Genomic DNA, 23,930 nt, shown 5'->3' on the forward strand with positions numbered 1-23,930 from the left:
CATCCAATTGTCTGAGCTTCTACTCTTCATGCCACCAGGGTAGAGCCTTGAGGCTAGAAATAATAATGAATAGATTTCATACCATCGTATAACTAACCACGCAGAACGTTTATTATTATATATGGTCGATTGACGCGTGTGTGCATCCAGTTATTTTTTTAATTGAATTGCTTGCAGAAGGAACAAATTTATCTTCCTAAGAATTTTCTAAAAATAATTCATACATGGAGAAAACTTACAGATATGAAATATTTATTTATTTATACGCCCATTGGGCTTTTACATACATAGTTCATAAAAAAATAATATTCTGAAGATTGCAAGTTCACAAAAGTAATAATAAAAATACATATAATGGTTATATGTATCCATTTGACATATTATAACAGCAAGTAAATAGTACAAAAATAAGAATATTCCTACTCCTAAGTTATACAAACTTAAATTAGTTAATAAGAAATGTAAAGTTTATATGTAAATGCTAGGTAGTGGCAGCAGTAAGTAACATGATACAATACGACACATAGTGTATGAGGCCATTGAGTAAGAAAGCTAACGAAATAATTATTGGCAGTATTGTTAATAAATATACTGCGTTTGACAGGTTGTAGTGGCCTGCTAAATCGAGGGCGATCGGTCAGCCATTTTACATAGTTTATATAAAAAAAATATTGTGAAGATTATAAATATAGAATAATAAAGCAATAATATAACATTCACAATTAGACATATAAAACCAAGCAAAAAGCAAATCTAAACATGATAGTTTGTAGGTATAAGCCTGTTTTGTCAATCTTGAGGAAATAATTCAATAAGAGGTGCAATAGCTAGGTGTTTATTGTTTTATTTTAAAAGTTCTAATATTTTGGTTTTAAATTTGGAAATCGATTGGAAATGATAGACATCGATTGAACTATATTTGTTTCCAAGTGTATGAAGCCTTTGAATTGGAGAGTTTACGAAGTAATTATTGGCAGATTTGGTAACAAAATATAGAACATTTAAACGGATATCACGGGTAGGTAAACGCAAATTAATTAAGCTCGTTAAATCGAGGGCGTCCAGGTTGCCATTTGATATATTGAAAAGGCAAACTAAGTCACTCACTGTGCGTCTTGTAGTTAAATCGCTTAGGTTTAGTAATTCCATTAGACATGTATAATTAAGTTCTTCGATTGGTATTCCAAGTTTGTAATTAATAAACCTTAGAAACTTATGTTGTACTCTTTAGATTTTTTGCTGATGAGTCTTATAAAATGGAGCCCAGATTGTTGAGTTGTACTCCAAATTACTTCTTACCAACCCAGTATAAAGCAATTTGAAGGAATTAATTGTTTTAAATTCTTTTATCGTCCTCAGAATGAACCCCAGGCATTTCATGGCCTTGTTGGTTATTTCATTTATATGAGGAAATATTGTTAAGTATCTGAAGTGTAACCGGAGTTGCTAGGGATAATCTTGAGGAGATTTTTTCTAATACTTCAGCTTAAATTTTTACTTTTTACATGTTGCAGTATGAATTAAAACTATGCTACTATTTCTGGCAACTAATATTTTATGTTAGTATTTTAAAATTTGGTTTTATTTCTAACGATTATTTTCGTTGATAAGTACTTATGCATTTTTCATAATTTTATACATTCATAGATACGTTTTTGTGTTCTATGGAGAGAGAAAGACCGGACTTTTGTTTTTACTTTCGAAATAGACCTTTTCAGGTAATGCGTTACCTTTTCGGATATGATTTTATTGTACAATTAAGATTTAATTATTTAGATCATTATGAGAAAATATTTAAATATTTGTGGCTGGACTTAACAAAATAAAATAAAACATGCATTTTAGTGATGTTTCAACCTGCCTAAGAAGTGACTGATTTTGCCCGTTTCCAAAGGTTAAACGTCGAGGTGGATCGTCTTAATACTATAGACAACCAAGGTCAAACACTCAAAAAATTTATAAAGTGGTTCTTACCTGAACATTTGTGCCAGTGCCAGCACCCACAGCACCCCCCAGAGCTCGAGGCAGGGGGAGGGTTTCGTCCCTCGCCCCCTCCCCCGCCCCTCTGATCCTACCCACATACCGCATCACATCCCACTCCCGGGGGTGACATCCCACACGCCCTGAAGTACAGCCAACCCCAGTGACCCCTCAACCCATAAAACACAATACACGAGTCACTAATAATGGTAAATTTGCATTCACTGCTATCGGAAATCGACTAAATTATGATAAATTACAAAAAAAAATCACTTTTCAACTCCAAACTTTGAAATTTTATCACTTGTAACTTTTTCACTTGATTTCACTTTGTAAAACTCAGTACTGAATGTATATTTATTTTCCCAGATCTTTCAAATTCACGTAGCAGTTCTTCTGGAAATAAGAGAAAATAAATATTATTATTACAAAATATTATTTTGTATCATTGAAATAATAATAAGTAACCAATGGACGTTCTTTGTTTACGGAATAAAAAATAATAGATTATTAATATTCAATATTTCTGTAGTGTAATAATTTGTCGTGTAGAATCTCAGATTGTAACAACTAATCATTGTGGACAATTTTAAGGAATCTGAAGCAATTTTCAAAGAAAAATGTATGGCAAAAAAGACTACGGAATATTTTTCGATGACTTGTAAAAAAGTTATTGCCTGTCGCATATTTAAAAAAAAAATGTTATTAGCTTTTAGGATAGTGAGGAGATAATGTTATTAGTTCTTAGGATAATGAGGAGACAGTGTTATTAGCTCTTATGATAGTGAAGAGACAATGCTATTATCTCTTAGGATAGTGAGGAGATAATGTTATTAGTTTTTAGGATAGTGAGGAGATAATGTTATTAGTTTTTAGGATAGTGAGGAGATAATGTTATAAGCTTTTAGTCGAATGTATAGTCGGCTGAGTAGTTAGAGCAATGCTCCGGCAAGACAGAGGTCCTGAGTTCGATTCCCAGATGCGACCGAACCTTTTTTATTCTTTTCTGTTTAACATCTTTAATATTAAAATTTCATCTTGAATTGATAAATCACTCACATATTATGAGATACGGTTGTATGTAATAATGTGTACGTTGAAATAGTATTTCGTATTATAAATGTATTTTATTCTTTTACATTATGAAATTTTTGTAAGATTGTCTTTAGTTCATTAATCCATCTTTTGATTTTTATCTGAAATGTTTTTTTCTTATTTTTTGTATGAATTTTAAGTGAAAGATTGTTGAATGCTTTTATTTCTTGATATTTACATTCAAACGTTGTCTTTTCTAACTGTTTTCATCACTGTTTATATCGTGTGAAAAATTGTTGCGCTGTCTTTGTCAAAAACTTGTGTTTATACAACAAAAAAAATTTGGTGTTTGAGGAAGAAGTGAACAAAGTGGAAGGGGTAATTACGAGATTTCCAGGAATAATGGAACAGTTAACTGGAAATATATCTAGAATTTGTGTGAATATATGTCAATATTTTGTGTCGTAGATTAGTTTTAAATTTTCTTCGGATGAAAGAATGGTTCTTCCGAACCCAGTAGAGTGTAAATAAAATTAAAGTGGTCAATAAGAAATTTACATATTTTTTATTTTACATATTTTTCCTTAAAAATAGATTATTTAAAATTTTAATTATCATTTTCAACTGAGCTTAGAGAAGTACTATTTCAACTGGACCATTTGGAATTTCATCTGTCTGTAAATATTTTTTGTTACTTTATTACTTGAGCAAGTCTTACTTTGGCTAGATGGCTAACTTTGACTGTGGTTCAGTAAAGATACTTTTTTCAAATGTCAAATCGTCCTAGACTTTTTTTAAAATATCATAGCAACTACATTTCTAAAGAAAGTATTTATAATATCATGTCCTTTGGGTAAATTATATAGATCTCATAACGTACCAGAAGGATATGTGCTCTCCATACAAGATATGAATACAGACGTAGAAACACAAGTAAGATGCACATCAGGGATGTCACCAACATTTCCAATTAAAGTGGGGGTACACCAAGGATCTGTCCACAGCCCATTGCTATTCATAATGGTCATGAATTACCTAACGAGTCAAGAAATGAACAGTATTCTCAAGACTATGCATTTTGCAGATGATGTAGTACTGATAGAAGAAAATCATTGTGATCTACAAAATAGCCTGGAAAGGTGGAAAAAGATCCTGGAGGATAATGGACTAAAAATTAGCAGGAAAAAGACGGAATACTTGTATTTACCATTTGAAGACCCAAATGCTGTAACTCCTTCGATGCAATTGGATGGAGTAACATTAGCCAACTGTGACTCATTTAAGTATATAATATATACACAGTTTAAGAACAAGGAAAACATCTGATGTAGGCAGTTCTTATATATTTTTAATGAATATTTGTAATCTAAATTTTTTTTTAATTATGTTGGCAAGTCAGTTCCCACCTACATTACAAATAGACATAGACAGATAAAATCTACCTAACATAATCTTCATTGTAATCATTTTCGTAATCCGTTTTAATGTCTGAATTACATTAGTTTTATCTATCGATCACAGCCGGTCATAACAGATGCCCGATCTTACGTCAAATGGAACCTTCAATCTATTCACGTTGGCGGTATACTAAAGTAGTAGTTTAAGCTATATGGCAGGACCGCCACGTTTATAATACTCTCATTATAGACGTGGCAAAATAATATCGAACAAGAGTCCCAACTTTCAGGAGCCAGTGAGACTCAACAGGGGTAAGTTGCGAGTATAGAACTTATAGTGATTTTTGTTTGTTTATAATCTTTATTTAGATGTGTGCAAGATTTTTTTTCATACATGTAGTAGAAAATATACATAATAAATTGGGTTGAAAGTTAGTCAAATATATATCATAATTTTTTGTCATGTGTATGGCACATATCCCTATGAAAAGTGCCAAGATTTGTGGCTTGAAAATAAAACACGCTGATGTGGGCGTTCTTATGTGTTGTTTCGGGAACTTCTAGTAGAATATTTGTGAACATTTCATTAAGTATGGTTAATTGGAAAGCACGTCATTTTCAGTTTGTCCATCATTGTTAATATATTATTTACTTTAATTAAATGTTGTTTAGTTCTGTGAATAGTTGACTTCCCGTAATTTTGATTACTTCAACTTGACAGTTCAAAACAGTCGCAACGTTTATACCCTCTGGCGGAATAAAAATGTACTATTAAACACGGCTACCATCTTGAAAGGATTGACCGAAACACACAAATAAATTTACAGATAGATGAAATACAAAGTGGTCAAGTCAAAACAGGGCTACGCTCAGTCAATAAAGAAGAACACGTGGTTAGTGGAGTTGTTTCGTTATCTAAAAGTCTGACCATTTTTTTTTTCAATTAAGGACATATTTCTCTGGCAGTGTAAGAGAGAAAAAGCTTGTGCTAGAACCTAGAATGGGCTAGAACCAAATGGTACTACGTTAGTGGCGACATTGTTTTCCATTAAAATCAACATGGAAGATATTTGTCGCGTGTATTATTCATTCAATAGTTGCGAGGCTGACGGGTATGTGAAATGAAAAGAGATGGTGCGAAGGGTTGGAAAGTAACTAACTAATTCAGATCTGGTCACCAAACAGTTGTACGCATTTACAGAAACGCTTAAATTCTGAATAGTGGTCTTTCACTGGGAGAATATCTTCTCTACTGAAAGATCATCATTAAAATCGGATCGTAGACTTAAAATACTTTTAGCATGGCTTTGGTGTCAAAAAAAATTTAACAATTCTTTGATTTTAAAAATACATATATCTTCTTTCCCCATCCTCATCTTCACATTTTCTTTACACTTTATCCAGTCTCACAACATTGTTCCAAATAAATTATTTATCGTTATCATGTTTGATTTGTGGAACTCAAGTTTATTTTTACTTTTATGTAGGGAAACTTTAAGGGGTAATTTATAAGCATTAATAATGGCGTAGGTAATAAAAATAAAATTAAACCGTTTTTCATTGTATGTAGGTACCTATATGGACATTATATAATAATATTAGTCTTTCTTATTTCCTAATACATCGCTGTAGCGTTGGAATTGCTGTATGCTTCTCAGGTTAAAATTATTACTCATAATAATATTCAAGCCAGATTTTTTATACCATGGCATAACTTTGTTCCAAGCCTCAAAATCATGTTTTTTCGCCTTTCGTTGCTTACTTAACGTTTTTTCAGAAGACATTTGTAATTTCATTGACCCGATCTGTTTTTATTTGCATCGAAGTCCATCAAATTCAATTTGGCGTCTCGTATGTGCTTTGGTAAATGATTTCGATTTAAAGTATCCTTCCGATATTGCTCCAAACGGGTGTTGCTGCATTTTTACATTTATATTACGCGACGGATATTGGAAAACTTTGCGAAAAAACGTCAACAGACAAAAATTTTAGATTATAACTAATGTGCTTTTTAGCTGTTCAACTATAATCAAATGGGCTCTTTCTATCCAAGCCTTATCTAGAATAATTGACTTCCAAGGTTTAAAAATGTTACACCTTATTTCGGACCTCCACTTCAATTATCCAGATATTATTGTATAAATTCGCATTGCTCTATCCATCTATTGAAACAGTTCCCAAGAACACTTTTAAATAGCAAAATTAATATGCATATATAAAGAATTTAAGGCCGCCCATTAGATAGGCCGCTCGTGTGCACAGAACACATTGCTGATGAGTAAGCGGCGCCCCTGGTAGATAAGTGGTCTTACCAATACATTATGATAATGATTAAAGCTTATCCAATGCATCTCTGGTTCGACATCCGTCTCTTATCACAATTTTGATGGGTGATCAGTTTTCAAGACGTGATAGAGATATTTCATAAACGTTCGTAGTCAGTAATACGGTGGGTATGTGCCTTAGCTAACCATCGTTTAGAAATTAAAACACTGTATTAGACGAATAATTATTAATTATTTTAATTAATCAAACATAGAATTGTCTGTGATGATATACGTTAGTTATTATTGCGTTAATTATTCCTGGGTTAAATTTTTTACGTTAAATGATTTCAAATTGGATTCAACTGTGTTGATTGTTGATTGAAAACCAATAGACAATGTCGGTCCCCACCTATTATCAGAAAATTATTTTATTTGAATTAATTCTAATTAATAATTCCATTCTTTAAATGTGTACCTGTTTTGTTTAATTTTTTGAGCTTTTCAAGTTTCAAGGTAAATTTCTAATCGTCTCTAAAATTGATAATATTTGTTTGATCTAATAATCACACCCCACAGGGGAAGGCAGAGAAAACAGACCTCATACTTGGCACATCCCTTGGCACACACTCCTTGCTTCATTTACAGTAAAACATCGTTTCAAACATGCTCTTCCGTTATTTTGACTCTTGGCTCGACTAGTAATTGATTCACATGATTATGCCAAGTCTTCTTCGAAGGTCCTATTTTATACTATTCACTTCGGCCTCATTTAACCTCCTTGTACACTTTTCTTCGTTATTTTTAAATGCCTAGATGCCTGAACTACCTAAAATTCCCTTTCTTAATCTGATCCATTATGCTTACGTATCGAATTCATATAATAATGAATATAACACTAGAAGTGACTTCCATTCAAATTTCATTCATTCAAAAAATGCTCAGGAACCGCTGGTTATAATCCTTCGGGAACTTAAAATGATCCCGTTAAAAAATTGACGGCTTGCCAACTTCCTGATAATATATTAGTTATTCAAAATATATCGAGAACACTTGTTTTTTTCCTAATAGATATCATGAAGGAATGCAAAATTTCAGTAGTATGTCAATATCAATATCAGTTTTGCAACACGTGTTCTGCTATCCCCATAAAACATTCGCTTTTGACTTTGTCAACTCTTTCAAATTTTTTTTTGTGTTTATTCATAAAAATTTAAATGATTACAGTTTTTTGTTTTCTACAACCACCAGCAATATTTCTTTAGATTACAATGTTAAGATGTTAGGGTATACAGAAATAAGAGTGAGAAAAAAGATATAAAAACAAGAAGAAAACATATGAATATAATGGAATAAAAGAGTAGTTAATTTAATTTAATGACACGAGACATTCTTTGCAATAGTTCCTTCCCTTTACCAATAGCCAATTCTGAATATTTTTATATAAAGATGTTCACTTCCCGATTTTCTGGTATCTATGTTGAGTGAATTGAATATAGTGGGAGCAATATCGGAAAATTGTCGCTGGGCAAATGCTGTTTTTACGGGAGAAATTACACATTTTAGGTGTGACGAGTAACACGTATGAATATTTAATATATTTTAATATAAATTCATTCGTTATAAGCCTGCAGTCCCACTTTTAACAGAAAAATTGATAAAATTTTTAATAAATTAACAATATTTTTTGTCAGAATGTTTTCGTCGTATGGGTAGTTGCCGTAATGGCGAATTATTAAATCTTATTACTGCCAGTAATAAGATCTCGAAAGGAAAATAATTATTAATTTATCACAAACATCGAACACTTTACGTGTTGCATTCATTTAAATGTATGCTTAATTACATACGTTGACTCAAGTCGACTATATTAAATAAGGCAATCATTATCGAGTTACAAATATAGCTATTCATCAATATTAATTGTGTGTAAGTATACATTTATAAATTTATCGTTTTTCTCTTGCCCCACAACTACTTCCACACACATATTCTTAAATATATACAATCTAAAGTTTATGTTATAAACTTTGAATTATTCTTTTTGTTATTTGTTTTCGGGGTGCTATGCCGTGTTGCGCTAACTCCTACTTAAGCCAACGTTTCTGCCCATCTGCACATCTGCCCTGATGATGGACACTGTAACGTTGTCCGAAACGTTGACTTAAGAGGCAGTTAGCGCAACGCGGCATAACACCCCAAAAACAAATAACAAAAATACTTTTGGCCGTGAAAATCTTAAAATCATATTTTTTGAATGTTTATTTTTATGTAAGAAAATTGTTGAATAAATGCGATTTAATATTTTTTAGTTTATTATTATTTAATAAATATACAATTTTTAGATGATATGCAGTGTCATAAAGGAAAAGCAGTGACATAAAAATAGTCTTTCCTCACCATATCGGCTCTTGTGTTTGGTGAGGGAATTCTAGCTCAATTTATATAAAGTCAAGCAAGTTATAGTAAAATATTGTAAATAAATAACAAAAAAAGAAAATGCAAGCTTTTTTCAATAAATGAAAAAGAATTTTTTTTGAATAATATCTCTTATGATCCTTTTGGTATTTTTTCCAGCTAACCTGAAATTCATGAGTATTTTCGTTTTCATTTTTAATTTTAAAATTATGGATTACCATCTTTATATGAAAGAGCTATATAAAGATGTTCCACGTGCTAAATGAGTTGCGAGTTGAACCTTTTTTACTTTCCTTTCTTTGACAAAACCACTCTCGAAAATTCTCCAGCCACAAGGTTTTACTTCTAGTAGAATTTCATTTATAGCATTTTTTTCTCTTATAACAAGCGAATTTTGATTTCTCATACGTTTTTTTTTGTAAATAATTACATTTGAACCTCCGTGGTCGAGAGGATAAGATTTCAATTTCGAATCTAGAAATCCCAAAATTTCAAATCCCTTATCTAATAATATTCGTTGTCAACATTTTAATTAAGAAATATCAAAAATTTATATATGGTGTATTTTTTATTTTTTTTATTGTGTTTATTTCTTGCTAGAGCAATCCCGATGAGTTACAGAACTCATTTTAGGACAGGAGGAACTTACAATTCATATGTAGGAGGTAGTAGGTACAATTTTACAAACGGTATTTTGATATCAAATATAAGTTTCACATTCAATACAGCATAAAAATTAAAATAATGACACGTTAAGTAGAACAAACAACAATAGAAAACAAGTACAGAAAGAAAAAGAAAAAAAACATGGATAAGATACAAGAAGAAATGACAACACAGTTACATATTTTCATTTTTAAATGTAGTTAAAAAATATTCTTTTAAAGCATTGCTTTGCAATTTTTTATTATGGTGGATGTGTTTGTACATATCTGGAAGCGAATTATATAGTGTATAGGCAATATAGTTCACTGATTTTAACCCATATTTTGTAGTGTGTGTTTGAGGAATGCGGATTTTATTGTTATTTCGAGTATTTTGGTTGTGAATGTCTTGATTGTAAAGTGGCTTGATGTTGGTGTGAGTTGATTTATGGGTAATTTGTAGGATGGTGCTTGTGATTAAATATTTGGGAAGGATTGTAATTGGAAGGATACCAGAAACTGAATAGATGTCCCTAACATGAGTGTCCCATGGAAGTTCAAACACATTTCTGAGAGCTCGGTTTTGAACCACCTGCAGGTCAGCTATCAATTTCTTTGAGGCAAAACCCCAGATACAGCAGAGATAGGAAAGGTGTGAATGTACCATGGCATAGTATACTGAAGTTAGTAAAGGAATGGGTAGTAATCCTTGAATCAGTGTTAAGCGACCAGATAAATAAGCTTTTGGATAAGAAAGCTCAGAATTTTATGCTATAAAGTTATATAACAAACTCCCACCCCGTAATAAAGTAATAAGTTCGTCAAGTCTCTTCTTGAGAATTGTCTGAAAAAGTAGTGACAAAACCTTTACCAAACTGTTAAGATGAACCATGGAAGTCGCGGAAAATCCTACATCCAAATCCAAGTTCCCCTCAGCAATGGATCTCTTAGTGAGGATGAGTATGGACATATTTAACATCTCTTTTATATTTCCACTTCATTTTTAGATATTCTCTTAATATGTCTAATTTTTGATGCAGTAATTAAATAAAATAACAAAAAAAGTTTAGAATAGTTCGGAATTTGTTTTCACCTTCAGGTATGGTTTTCTTTGTTCACAACGTATTGCAATTAGGGATGTCATAGTCCAACTGGAACCGGGCAGTTGAGACTATTGTGCGGTAAAAAAAAACGTAAACTGCTTACTGTGGACTCCGTGGTCGACGGGTAAGGCTCTCAACTAGAAAGTCGGATTTCACGGGTTCAATTCAGGACGTGCGCAAATAAATTTTATTTGATTATTTGTGTTATTTCACAATTCACTCATTAAAATAATATATAGTATATTTGCGGCACGTTCCAGAGTGAAATATACTATCAGTATCGCCCTGGCGTAAGACTACCATTCAGCATAGAAACCTTACTTGAAATGGATTTGTTCGTGTTTGGTAACCAGGTCTGAATAACTAGTTATTTTTCACTTTTCCATCTCCTTCCCCTTTCCGCTATCTCCAGCCTGACAACATACCACAAATGGGGATGTCATAGTCTACCGGATCCAGATGTCTAGGACGAGTTAGGACTTTTGTGCGGTTTCTCATAAAACCTTTTGAAAAAGTGCATTTTTTTGATACATCATTAATATATCGATAAAAATTAGATAAAACAGATTTTTAACTACATGCATATTAAAACGAATTTAAAAATACCCTTATTGCATTATGTTTACCCTATCCGCTGACATCTCCAAGCCCCACTGTTTTACGACCTGTGCACGTGCATATTTAAAAAATTATACGTGATACCTCCGATAAGCATAATTGTTTATAGCGAAATTAAAAGCTGTTTTTATTTGACAGGTTTCTTGCGACCGATCGCGGGTGTCCCTCGGAATGTTATAATAATCGTACGTGATGGTACACATGTTTTCAAAAAATATTTATACATTAAATTCCTATAAAATGAGGTGCATAAAGATTTTTGAAACCTTCTAAAATTCTATTTGATGGATTTATATATATTTAAACCAACGACGTTACAATACATCTAGACTTGCTATTGCGTAAAAAACTCAAGTTTGGCAAGAAAGAAATATTGTTATGTTTTCAGTAAATTCTTAATTCAAACCTTGTTCATGTGTGACAAAGATAGACATTCATAGAATATTAGCGCATGAACGAAATAAACGATAGCGGGCGGCGTTTTCGTATTTGCGTCGAATATTACATTTTACATCACTGGTGTGACTGAGATAACAAGATACACTTATAAGGCGAAAACGGAATACTGTATGAGACGATCTACTGCTATTAAGTTGTTCTTATTATTCGTATGTGTTGCTACGTTCGCTATTTCACTTTCTATAATGGTGTTGAACATCTTCGGGAAACAATCGAAATAATTGTAATTTTTAAGATAGTAAATTGATTTGTGTGTATTTTCGAATGAAATCTTATTTCTCGACTCTTACTAGTTTTTGCCAAGTAATAAAAACATTATCTCATCATGCACGCGGGCATTTTGGCACTTTTTAAAATGGAATTTACTTATAGGTAGCACACGAACTTACGTAAAGTGTGGCAGTTTAGTATTTATTTATTTGTAAGCAACAAACAGCTTTAACATAATATACAATGATAGATATAAATATACAAGTTAACTGAAGTCAAGCCTCAGAAGTTTCTTATGCTAAAGTTCATTGGAAAAGAAGTTTTAGTATCTTAAATTTAATTTGGTGTGAAAGGAAGGGGAGAGGAAGAGGAAAATAGGAAGAGGATAGGAGATGCTCCCGATACATTCCATACTCTCATATTAATAATCGATCGTATGCATTACTTAATATCGATATTTCTTTAGGTTATTACTAAATATGACAATGCTGTAAAATTTTGTATTATTTTGTGCACATATACGAGAAATTGGGGAATTTTTCCGAATGTTTGTTCTACACGAGTGTAAATTTGATCGTAGACAATGAGCTCAAAAAGTTTACTAAATACCGTGAGTATTGAAATTGGGCGGTAATTTTCAATGTTTATTTTTGTCCCTGTTTTATGAATAGGGATTATAATAGCTTTTTTAAACTTTGTGGGAAATTTACCTTCTTTTAGTGACATTATAAATATGTTAGTTAAAGGGTAAGAAAGATTTTTGGCACATTTTTTGATGAAATATGGCGAGATACCGTCACTACCAGCACCCTTACTAACATCTAAATTTTTCAGGTATCTATTGATCATTAGATTGTCAATATTTATGTAACCAATCGAAGAATCATTATTTACATAAGTAGAATTATCGATTGATAATATTAAAACTATGCAATCGAAATCACTACAAATGATTTTCTTTTGTTTTGCAACTTTGAGATTTCTACAGCTCGTCTATATATATTGGAACGTCATTGATTAAAACACGATATTCACAGACCCCGATTGTTAATATTACAAGTGATATAATTTTATTAATGAAGTAGCGCAGACCCGTGAAAAATTACAGGATATGGTGATTACATTTTTTGAAGAAAATTAAACTAATATTCTGCTAAAATGTGATATTGTAGGTAGGTTTACTTTATCGCTTGTCTTCACAAAAGCTGATGTAATTTTGAAAATGACAATGATTTAAACAGGTTCATTTTTCTCCGTGTACGTAAAACTCTATCTTGTTACGATTCACAAAGCAAATCTTTAAAAGTCATAATTTTGTTCTTCTTGGTTTTTAGCATTCTCGGATAAATCGAAGTGCAGGTGTCATCGTGAAGACAAGCTTCAACTTGCTTAGTAACACAGGTGTAAAGAATGGTGTTTGGAATCTTCGTAGTAAATATTATGGCATGAATTTCATTGTGTACCAATATTTGTATAATATGAAGCAATAATAATCGCACGTTTTCTTTTCCGATTTCTCATTCCCATATTACAATAATTACATCTGCTAAAATATTTCATTTTAAATCTCGTGCAATCCATGTTTTCCTAGTAAAGACAATGTATTTCGACCAAAATTAACGTTTTTTACATCTATGTAAATTATTTCGTACCTAGTTTAACGTATAAATAAATATTTAAAAGTTTTTCATCTGGGCAATTCTGAGATTATCTTCTTTATGTGAATACGGCACAATAATTCCAACTGCTCTCAACCATCTTGAGAGCGTGAAACGATGGTATTTCCAATTGGGGTGTTGTGAGTCTGAAGGTTGTGGGGAGGGGAATGAGATGGAGAAGAAGAAGATGAGGAAGCACCTGGCTATTCAGATCTAGTCACCAAACACAGCTTAGAGCCATTTCAAGCAACGTTTCAATTCTGAGTGGTGGTCTTACACCAGGACGATACTGATGGTTTCTTCCACTTAAATTAACTAATAAGAAATAATACAAAACTCATTACTCTGTGGGGTTATTTTAATTATATGAATAACCACTTTTAATCGATAAAATTTTAGTTCCAAAAATTTGTGTCCAATACTCAAATCAATTATTTTACGAATAATTTAAAATACGAATATACAGCTGTTGCATTTGTGTGATTTGAAGGCTGTGTGGATATGACCCAGAAGCCTCCTAATCATGTTACTTTCAGATGATCGCAGGTACTAATTCTAGATATTTTAGACAAACACGACATTGGACCTTCCGGAGTCACGCCACAAGTGTATATGCAGTGGCGTATGTCACTATGTGATTAAATGTATAAATTGTCGGCAACAACAATAATTTAATATCACCTTGAAAACTCCAAAGTTTTTAATTTAGGAGGCATTGGAAAACCAGAAAGTCTCTCAGTAGGGTCAGGAACGAGATGGACAAATCTCTCTTTGTCTAACCTAAAATTGCCAAAAAATATTTTTATATTTTTGAAATAATATTTCTTTCACGAGTGAGTAATTTTATTTTGAAAATTAACTTACACCACACGGAGTAAAATGAGCATTGCTGATTTATTAAAATCCGTTTAAAATGGGGTTGCAGGCCGTTTCCTGATAAACTTTTAGTAAACTTCTAAAGTATAGAACACGTATTAATGCATCTGCATTTTCCCTGATAATATATTGTGATGTATGGTAATTAGGTTGAGTAGTTAATCGATAGATGGCGGTAGACATAAAGCTTACTCCAGGTCCCAGACAGATGACGCAGGTACTTGCGAGATATATTATCGGACAATGCAAGCGTCTGGAGGCTCAGAGATTTAACTACCCTCGGGTAACAAACAGTGTAGTTGACCAGACAGGTTATTGTAACGTAAATAAACACAATTATACTAAGAATCTTTTATTGTTTTAAAGAGTTCCACCCTAAGTCTGCATAAGTTAAGGCAGATATAACAACTGATACAACAATATATAATGACGAAATGTGAAAATTTATGAGCTATGTTATTCCGACTATATTAGCAATATTTTAGTAGTAGTAGTTAGTAGTTTTTCTCAGTGCTTGTAGTGCCGCCACTGTGAGCACAATTGTCATTTGTCACAATTGACAATTGCGCAACATTCCGTTAAACGCATTGTGTTTCCCACTTCGGTCACAGATGGCATTGGCGGCAATTAACACCAACAAGATGGCGTCGCTAATCCTTTGATTGCCAACGTGTCGATCGGGCGACAGCAAATAGGAAAGTGTCGCTGTTTACCGACGCTATTAGAGGATAAAGTACTGATGTTTGATGTTCAACGACAGTGAAATATGTGTCAGGAAACATCGCCGCAAACTGCTTTATTTATTTTATGCTGTGCTGGTATGTGGTTAGCGAAGGGATCGAACACCTTTTGGTAAATAAAACTATAATTAAAATTAAAATACCCGAACAAACTGAATAATTATTTTTTAATCAAATGGTGTTGTAGCAAAAATCTAGTACAAATATGTGCTCTTTTATTTATTTGTTTTTCAAATATTAGATAAGAAACGATTTTAGAGGATGTTTGGCAATTATTTGTGATTTTGTGGTAATTACTACAAAAATAATCTTGTATTTTTTACTTTACAAATAAAATGAAAGAAATATATATAAAATTTAAAAAAACTCTTTTTTTGGGCTTAAATTTAATTTACAAATTACCGATTTATGTTGGAACAAAAATTTGCTGTATTTAAATTTTAAATTGCGATACAAAAAATATTTTTACATATTTTATTTATTTATATTTATATAGTACGCGGGGAAAGACATATTTTTAATAATTATCATTAACTCACAAAAATTGTCAAAGTTGCCCCAAAAACGTGAAAATTAGTATATAAAAAATAGCCTATTCATTTCACCGTCCTTCAAATATTTCCAAGTAAAAAATCACATTCGATCGGTCGCTCAGTTGCGACGTGAAACAAGGTCAAACAAACACTCTTTCGCGGATAAAGTATTAGTTAAAATTATCTCAGGGTAAGGTTAGGTTGACAAGAAGTATCCCCCAAGTACCCACAATCTAAAATATTATACCATGCTGCGCAATGGAAAATTCGCGTGCTTCTATTTGTCGACGCCTGACTTAGCGGATACTTCGAGTAGAATAGGTCAGAAATTAGATGTATGGAAAATATGTGGGTATTAATTAACGTACAATATTTAAAAAAAAAGAATTAATACTAAACCCTCTGCAATTTAAGTACCACGGACAAGACTATTCAGATTTTTTTGCTAAAGTAATAATCAAATATAATAACTGTTATTATTAAGTTTAGCTTGACAGCAGTTTGCATATTTATAAAAAAGGCTTTATAAATACTAGAAACACGGGTGAAGCACAGTAGAAACCCGGGTGAAGCACAGTAGAAACCCGGGTGAAGCACAGTAGAAACCCGGGTGAAGCACAGTAGAAACCCGGGTGAAGCACAATAGAAACCCGGGTGAAGCACAGTAGAAACCCGGGTGAAGCACAGTAGAAACCCGGGTGAAGCACAATAGAAACCCGGGTGAAGCACAGTAGAAACCCGGGTGAAGCACGGTAGAAACCCGTTAATGTTAAGGAGGGTAAAAGCTTTTCGTGTATTATGTCTCAATGACGTGAAGTCCAAATATTAGTACCTATGTAACAGAATATTAATATGGTAGCTCTAGAATAGGTTTGTGCTAGAATTTTATACCTAAATAAATTAAACAAAAACCACTGCTTTAATAGGTAATGCACTAATAATAATAATAGTTACGTGAAAAATCACTTCAAGGATTCGTAGTTGTTCGTTTAAGTAAAGGCAAAGCAAATTTTACAATGGGCGGTAGAGTAGACATAGGGTTTGATTAGAATTTTTCTTCCAAATGTGACTGTCACTCAATAAGAAACAGTTTCAGGTAAAAAGTTTCGAATTAGATCAGAACTTTGGAAGCTCGTGAGCGGGTTTCGGTGAGCGGGTCATTCACGGTCGACCCATGACTAGATAGATGTAAGGTAGGGCTATTTCATTGATGAATTTAAACACTGTCATACACAATTTGTGAATGTTACGGACTGGTGTTTAAATAATAATAATCTTTAGAAATTTTATCTATACCGATTTAAAGGAAAACGTTTGTCACCAATTTGCATAAAGCTTTTCGGCTAGTAGGCCTCACAGAAGCCAACGAAATCAACTTTTGTGTTTAAAATAGAGAATTTCGAAATATGAATATCTCCCTGATGCCTGAATTACACCTCGGCCAAGACATTACATTCGGCCAAGTGCTCGGCTGATGTGATCAGTACAGTCAGTACTCGGCTTAGCAGCGAACGAGTGATTCAAGCGAAACGGTGGATAGAATTAAGACCCAATGACTCGGTCAAGTAAGTACCCTCTCCACTTGCACACTCAACTCGGCGCTTAACTCGCTCTCCACTCGATCAGCCGAGTCAGTCAGTGATAGAAAAAAAAAACATAAACTAAGAATTTTTTAGCAGAGTGTTATTGTAATATTCTCATATTTTTCTTTTTTTGCTCCATCCCAAAACCATGTTAAGAGCACTTTAAATTAATCCGATTAACTAACTTGCCCACTGTCTCTTTGGCATGTGATCACCTCTACTCTCCAATTGTTGCTCGGCAGTTGTAATTAAGCCTTAGTCTGGAAAAATTTAATTCACTTTTAGCAAGCTCACATTCCCACAACATCAGACTTCTGTCAGGTTAACTCTTCAGCGGATAAAATATAAAATAGGGATCAAAATTAAGAGGTGTCTATTTTATCATATTTTTCCTTGAAGGCTGCTTTGTTAGAGCACCCACCCATATTCAAAAAAAAATCTACGTTCAATCATACATTTATAAATTGCGGAAATACTTTTAATTTATTTTAAAGTTGGATATTCAGAATTATTGAGTCCAGCCCAAGGCGGCAAAAACTCTGAAACGCCCCTTGTCTAGAATAATATATCTGTTCCAATACAAATCGCCATGCTGATATTTATTACCTGTACATTTCCATTTGTACTGATTGCTGTAATTAATTAATATAATGGCAAAGTAAAATGACAATTAAATAATATGATATATTGAATAATATGTCTTTGCTCTGTTTTAGTACCCGGCTATGCCCGTGATTACGATTAGCATTAGATAGAAATAGATTTTCACTTTTTATATATTTTCTGAAAATTGATGAAGAGTCTATGAGGAGATTTTGTAAGTAGGTACTTAAATACATACCTACTTAATTATGAACCGTGTACTTTTTGTTTCAAGAAGAAAACTGAACGAGTTTATCCAAAGAAACGTTACTATCTCAATGACAATTCTTTTTTAAAACTTTCTGCAGTGAGGTAGGTAACATACTATTGAAATATTGTGAATAAAAAAGTCCAACGATTTCGCATTTTAAAAAATAATCTTTACTACGCCACCATCTTGAAACAGAAACGGAACGTGCAAACATTTTCACAGACAGCCGAACAATTCAATTGATATACATCGAAGCTCCACGGTTCATGATGGAAATGAAAATGTGAGATATAAATTGACAATAATTATTAAGAAATAAATGAGATTGTTACTTTTTTTAATTTGCTGCATCCTCTATTTTTTTCATTCACGACCAGTCCATACAAGCAAAGTTGTAGATTTTAGATTTCTAGATATGCAAAAAAGGTTAAAATCTAATTGTTATTTTATTCAAATTATTTTTTTATTATTTTATCCTTGTCTGAAGTAATAAATTATTTCAATCAATAATTTATTATTAATTGGTGTATGATTAATTGTCTTAGTAAAAAAGGAGGCGTTAAAACCACTTTCAGTTCTTTATTTTAATAATTATTAGGATTAGTTGAATAATAAATATTTAAAAATATTTTTATAGCCACAATGCGTTTAGTGTAGCATAGAAGTGGTTACAAATAGCATAGACACCGACTAGGAGCACAAGACGAGACGTATCATTTATCTGCAATACGCACACAGCCAACTATCAGACAAACTCACTAAACAATATGATGCAAGATTTGGGCAACAAGTTTGAGGGTACTATTTATTTATTTTGAATCTCACGCCCAACTTTTACACATTTAAGTTTTGCTTAACTTCTATTTATAAAAAAATGCTTTAATGCAAGATAGATTAGGAAAATTATAAATAAATGGAATTAGTCAAAACATAGCTAGGCAATTTGTTTAATTTGTTGTTCTGTTTCCCGATATAAATACTACTAAGACCGGTTTATATTTAGTGAGTGATGCGTTCAATATGTTAACAACATCCTTATTTTATGATCATTTCGCAAATTCTACATACGGCGAACGGGAGTATACAATTGTGGTCCTGTATTGAGTTGGTTTTCTCAATTTGAACCACTTATTGGATAAACAACAACTCTGCCATAAGTAACCCTAAGTGGTTGGCTACGTTTGGTGATTTAGCAGGGGTGCCTGGGTTCATCGGATGAGGTATGTGCAGGATGCGATTGTCCATCACCTGCTTGACGTGCTAGATATGGAGTGGCTGATTTGGGGAGACCCTTTTACCTCTCCAACTTGTCTTTCGACCTATTACCTTAAATATATTTTACGTCACTCCTGAACACAATGATTCCTAGATTCATAACCACCCTTCATACCTTTTTCCTGCTCAGAACATCCTCATTGTTCATGGGGTGAAGTTTGTCGGCGGACGAGTCCGCCTTCCTCCTGCGTGGCGAGCCAGATCGGGAGAGAATGGTTGAGGGAGATCCTTTCGAGTTGGACTATTTCAACACATCGCCTAGAATCGCAGTGGGAGTGATAGATTCACATTTAGACTCACAGACCCTGAACTTTCTCTCTTACCATTACTTAAAAATAACCTCCAAACATAATCCCCATAGATGCATAGGACCCGAGGACAAAAATATTTTCCTCAGAGCCTCTCGTGTGGAGTCAATGTTAAGAAAAATATGTGATTTGTGAGAAGTAAGTAATTCATTTGTATTTTACTTAAGTCGATGCACTACGTCGTGTAATATTTTAAATCAAGCCGCTATCAATAGCACCCGTTACGTAGATGGCGATAAGGTTTAAATTCCCGCTTAACATCATCCGCCTGTTTTGATTTATGCAAGAAAAAAAAACATGGCTAAAAAGTGCCTTTTATTTTATTTTGTGGATGTTCAGGCATAATTTTTTTTTTCGATCATTTAATAAATAACTTAACTTGCCACATTATACAATAAAATCATAACCGAAAATGGGTTCGTAAATAGGAGATTTTGAACTTTAAAGCAGTTTTCATAAGCCTTATACATTATATTTTTCTGTGCTTATAAAAAGACTTATCTAAAAAATACTCGATTTTTTTAAAGGCCAGGATGTATTCTACTCGCAGTATTAAATTAAAGCATCTTATACATTTCTAGGCGACCAAATTTTTCAACCAAAAACACATGATTTTGCATTACTACGCAGTGCATCGCCTTAAATCGTAGGCAGGTAATTATAGTGTTCTTTATTTAAATACTAGCTTGCAAAAACTGCAATGTTGCACAAATAATTATTTAGTGATTATTAACAAACATCATTATTCGAAGAATTTTTCAATTCGATCACGATCGAACTAAGGAAATTTTATTTATTTGTTAGTCATCTTATTTCTTAGGATTTTTTTTTCTTGTTAGCGCGGAATTATGACTTATAAGTTTTTTCCGGATTACTCACAAAGTGTAATTGATCTATTATAATAACTGATTCACGATCATTTATCAGTTAAAGCAGGAAATAAATAGTATGGAATATAAATTTTTAAAAAGTGCCTTAATTATTCCTTAGAAGTACCTTAAGCAAAAAACTATTTGTTAGTCACAGCATAAATTCTCGAACGGTGAGCTATGACATTATGTTTCAAAGTCTAGGTCAAAGCTATGATACAAGATGAATTTTATTGAATGATCGATTAAGCGTTGCAAAATTATTTTTAACTGCTTTGCATTTCGTCGGTCTGTAAGTTTGTTTGTACGTTGCGTTTTCGGTTCAAGATGGTGGCTGTTGCAATGGCTTGGAAAAGATAGAAATAGTTTTTTTTACATGAAATAAAAAAATCTTGATAAAAGAGGTATTTAAAGACGACCAAATATTATGAATTCAGGGGAAGTTTCGGTTTTGATTTATTGAATACCTACGCGAAAATTAGAAACATACTTTTTTTGGACGCGAGGTCTACTGTTCACAAAACTATTTTAATTTTTGGATCAAAATAGTAAAATGAACAAAATTTAATTCGAAAGTATTGAAAAAAAAAATAATAAGTAAATACACAGATTTAGGAAGTGAAATAAAAAGAATTTGGCATTTTCAGACTATAAAAATATTACTATTCGTTATTTCGGCTACTGACATTATACCTAGCTCTCTCATTAAAAATTTAGGCGTATTAGATGTATCAAGAAAATTATATATAAAGATGCAAAAATCGGTCATTTTGAATACATGTAGGATAACAAAAGATTTTTTAAATATTTATGTTGGGGGATCAGTAGGATTTATAGGCCCTGTTAGAAGTTCTACCGAGCCGAACCCTCTGATATGAAAATATCTGGAGTCGGTGAATTATTTTCCCATTTGATCTCTGGTGAGTTGACGTGTTGTTCTTCTATTGTTTTGTATTTATTTTGCTTATATAATGCACTTAGATAATGTTGATTGACTAGATGATCATTTGTGGAAAAGTGTGTGGAAGGGTTTAGTTTTTCCTATGGGGAAGATTTAACTCGGACAATAAAATCGGAAGTTTTATAAAAAACTGTGTACTCTAAATTTGCAATCCAAATAATATATATTATCCGTTATCTATTCACCAATTCCTAGGACTTTTTTGTATTATTGCTGTAGTCTATAGTAATATTATATAAAACGAGCTGCTTATCCGATATCGCATTAAAGCCAAGGATCACTTACCATCAATAAACACAATCTGACATTATAACATCGAGCTTTGGGATGTCCAACAAAGCCGATATGGATTTATTTATGCCCATGATCCGACCATAACTCAATACACCAACAAGACATTGTGAACGAGGTGCCTTCAAATCATTTTATTCGGCGAGATATTATTCAGATTCAACTGATATTCAATACGAGATAAACAGTTTGCATTGTATTGTTGACTGTTGATGATATGTGAAAGTATTAGAGAAATGTATGTATTTTATTTATCATAATTCTAATATTATCATCTTAATGACTGTACAGTTTGTGATTGTTGTGAACGGGAGTGGCGCCATCTGTTATTTTCAAAAAGAGACGTTTAAGTTACCGCGTAACAGCACTCAAGTATTTCGTAGTCAAAACTTAAGAGCCAACTTCGTGCACACATCTCAAGCAAAACAATTTTTGAACGTGATTTTAATTTATTTATTCATTTTTGGGAAATCGACAGTTAACATTTAATCAGTTTGTACATAAGCATAGTAACATAAAACCAATTATGAATTTCCTCCTTGTGACTTTAACTGAGACAGCATAATATTGAAAAAGTTATTTACATTTGTGAGAAAATAATATGAATTAAAAATTTATACTAAACGAAAGATTTAAATTTTAAAAAACAATACATTTATAGCCATGGAGAGAGGTTGTAGATATAAATCAAATCATTATAGAGATATAAACAAATGAGACATAAACATTATTCACAAACCATCAGAGAAATATTCTTTTATGGATCTATTGTATTTGGTAAGTTCGCAACTGAAAATATCAACCTTGGATAATACGCTATTGTAATTATTGCATCGTCTGTTCAGGCAAGAATTCTGATTAGAGTTGCTGTTCAAATGGTCCAAGTCCTAGAAAAATCTCACCCCTTGAACTCGGGCACTCAGGTATGTCACCAAATGAAGCAAAATACTTGGAGTTACCGATGGCAGAGGTGTTGGTTATCATATACATTAAAACGCTTATGATTGACATAACGACACGAATCGAAAAAAAGCTGCGAACCATAAAAGTTTCAGAGAAAAAAACTAAAGCCCACATTTTGAAAGATTTTAGTGGAACTTACAAACAAATATTCTCACATACGCATAGTCAAGATCCTACGATTAAAGAGTAGGCAGATAACGTATTTAGGTCCACATACCTGTACATTTAATTAACTCGCCCTGAGTGGAACACAATTTATTTCGGGCGCCCAATTTAACGCCACATTTTATGACTGGATAATTACACCAATAAAAGGCAGACAACTGCTTTTTGTATGTCCGCTTCATTAAATATATTACGCAATCGAATTCTGGGCTTGATTGAGATACTCAATACTCACTTACATCTCATTGTATCCACCTCATATTGATGTACAGTACATAACGCACAGGGGTTCAATAAACTCTAGAGTATAAAGTATATTTTGTGCTATAATAAGATAATTTGTTATTACAATTTATAAATATTTTTGGCGACTTTATAAAACATTTTACAAAGAAAATATTATGTAGAGTTATATTGTAGTAACGGTATTTCTTAGTCCTCCTCGCTAGGGTTTCTTAAGGTGCTGAGGAGGGTCAAAATATTTACATCCATCTTATTTGTCTTCTACTTCGTTTTTAGTGTTTTCAGTTTTTTAATTGACCTCTTTCTGTCAAATTTTTATTCTCATTTAACTTTTCTATTCGTTTTATATCTGGGGGAAGGATGTTGTGGAGTTTTGGTGTAAAATAAATGTACTTTCTCTGTCTGAATATGTCGACGGGGCTAAGTTTTCTTGGTACAACGCCTAAAACCACATTAATGTAATTAATTTTTGTACCGAAATTTT

General features: G+C 32.5%; 2 protein-coding genes across 2 annotated transcripts in view; both read right to left on the reverse strand.

The window, feature by feature from the left end:
* LOC149411963 (uncharacterized) overlaps positions 1–23,930 on the reverse strand; it is a 591,119-nt gene that overhangs the window by 294,754 nt on the left and 272,435 nt on the right. The gene's annotated exons all lie outside the window — the stretch shown is intronic.
* The window catches only part of Wnt2 (Wnt oncogene analog 2), a 280,802-nt gene that overhangs the window by 248,121 nt on the left and 8,751 nt on the right, over positions 1–23,930 (reverse strand). The window contains exon 2 of the mRNA XM_089646328.1: positions 1,975–2,376. Within this exon, the coding sequence (XP_089502454.1) occupies positions 1,975–2,081 (107 nt within the window). The 5' untranslated portion in view covers positions 2,082–2,376. The remainder of the gene's footprint in view (positions 1–1,974; positions 2,377–23,930) is intronic.

Source organism: Hesperophylax consimilis, chromosome 24 (assembly GCF_061612785.1).
Source record: "Hesperophylax consimilis isolate HC1 chromosome 24, BYU_Hcon_1.0, whole genome shotgun sequence".
Classification (NCBI taxonomy): Eukaryota; Metazoa; Arthropoda; class Insecta; order Trichoptera; family Limnephilidae; genus Hesperophylax; species Hesperophylax consimilis.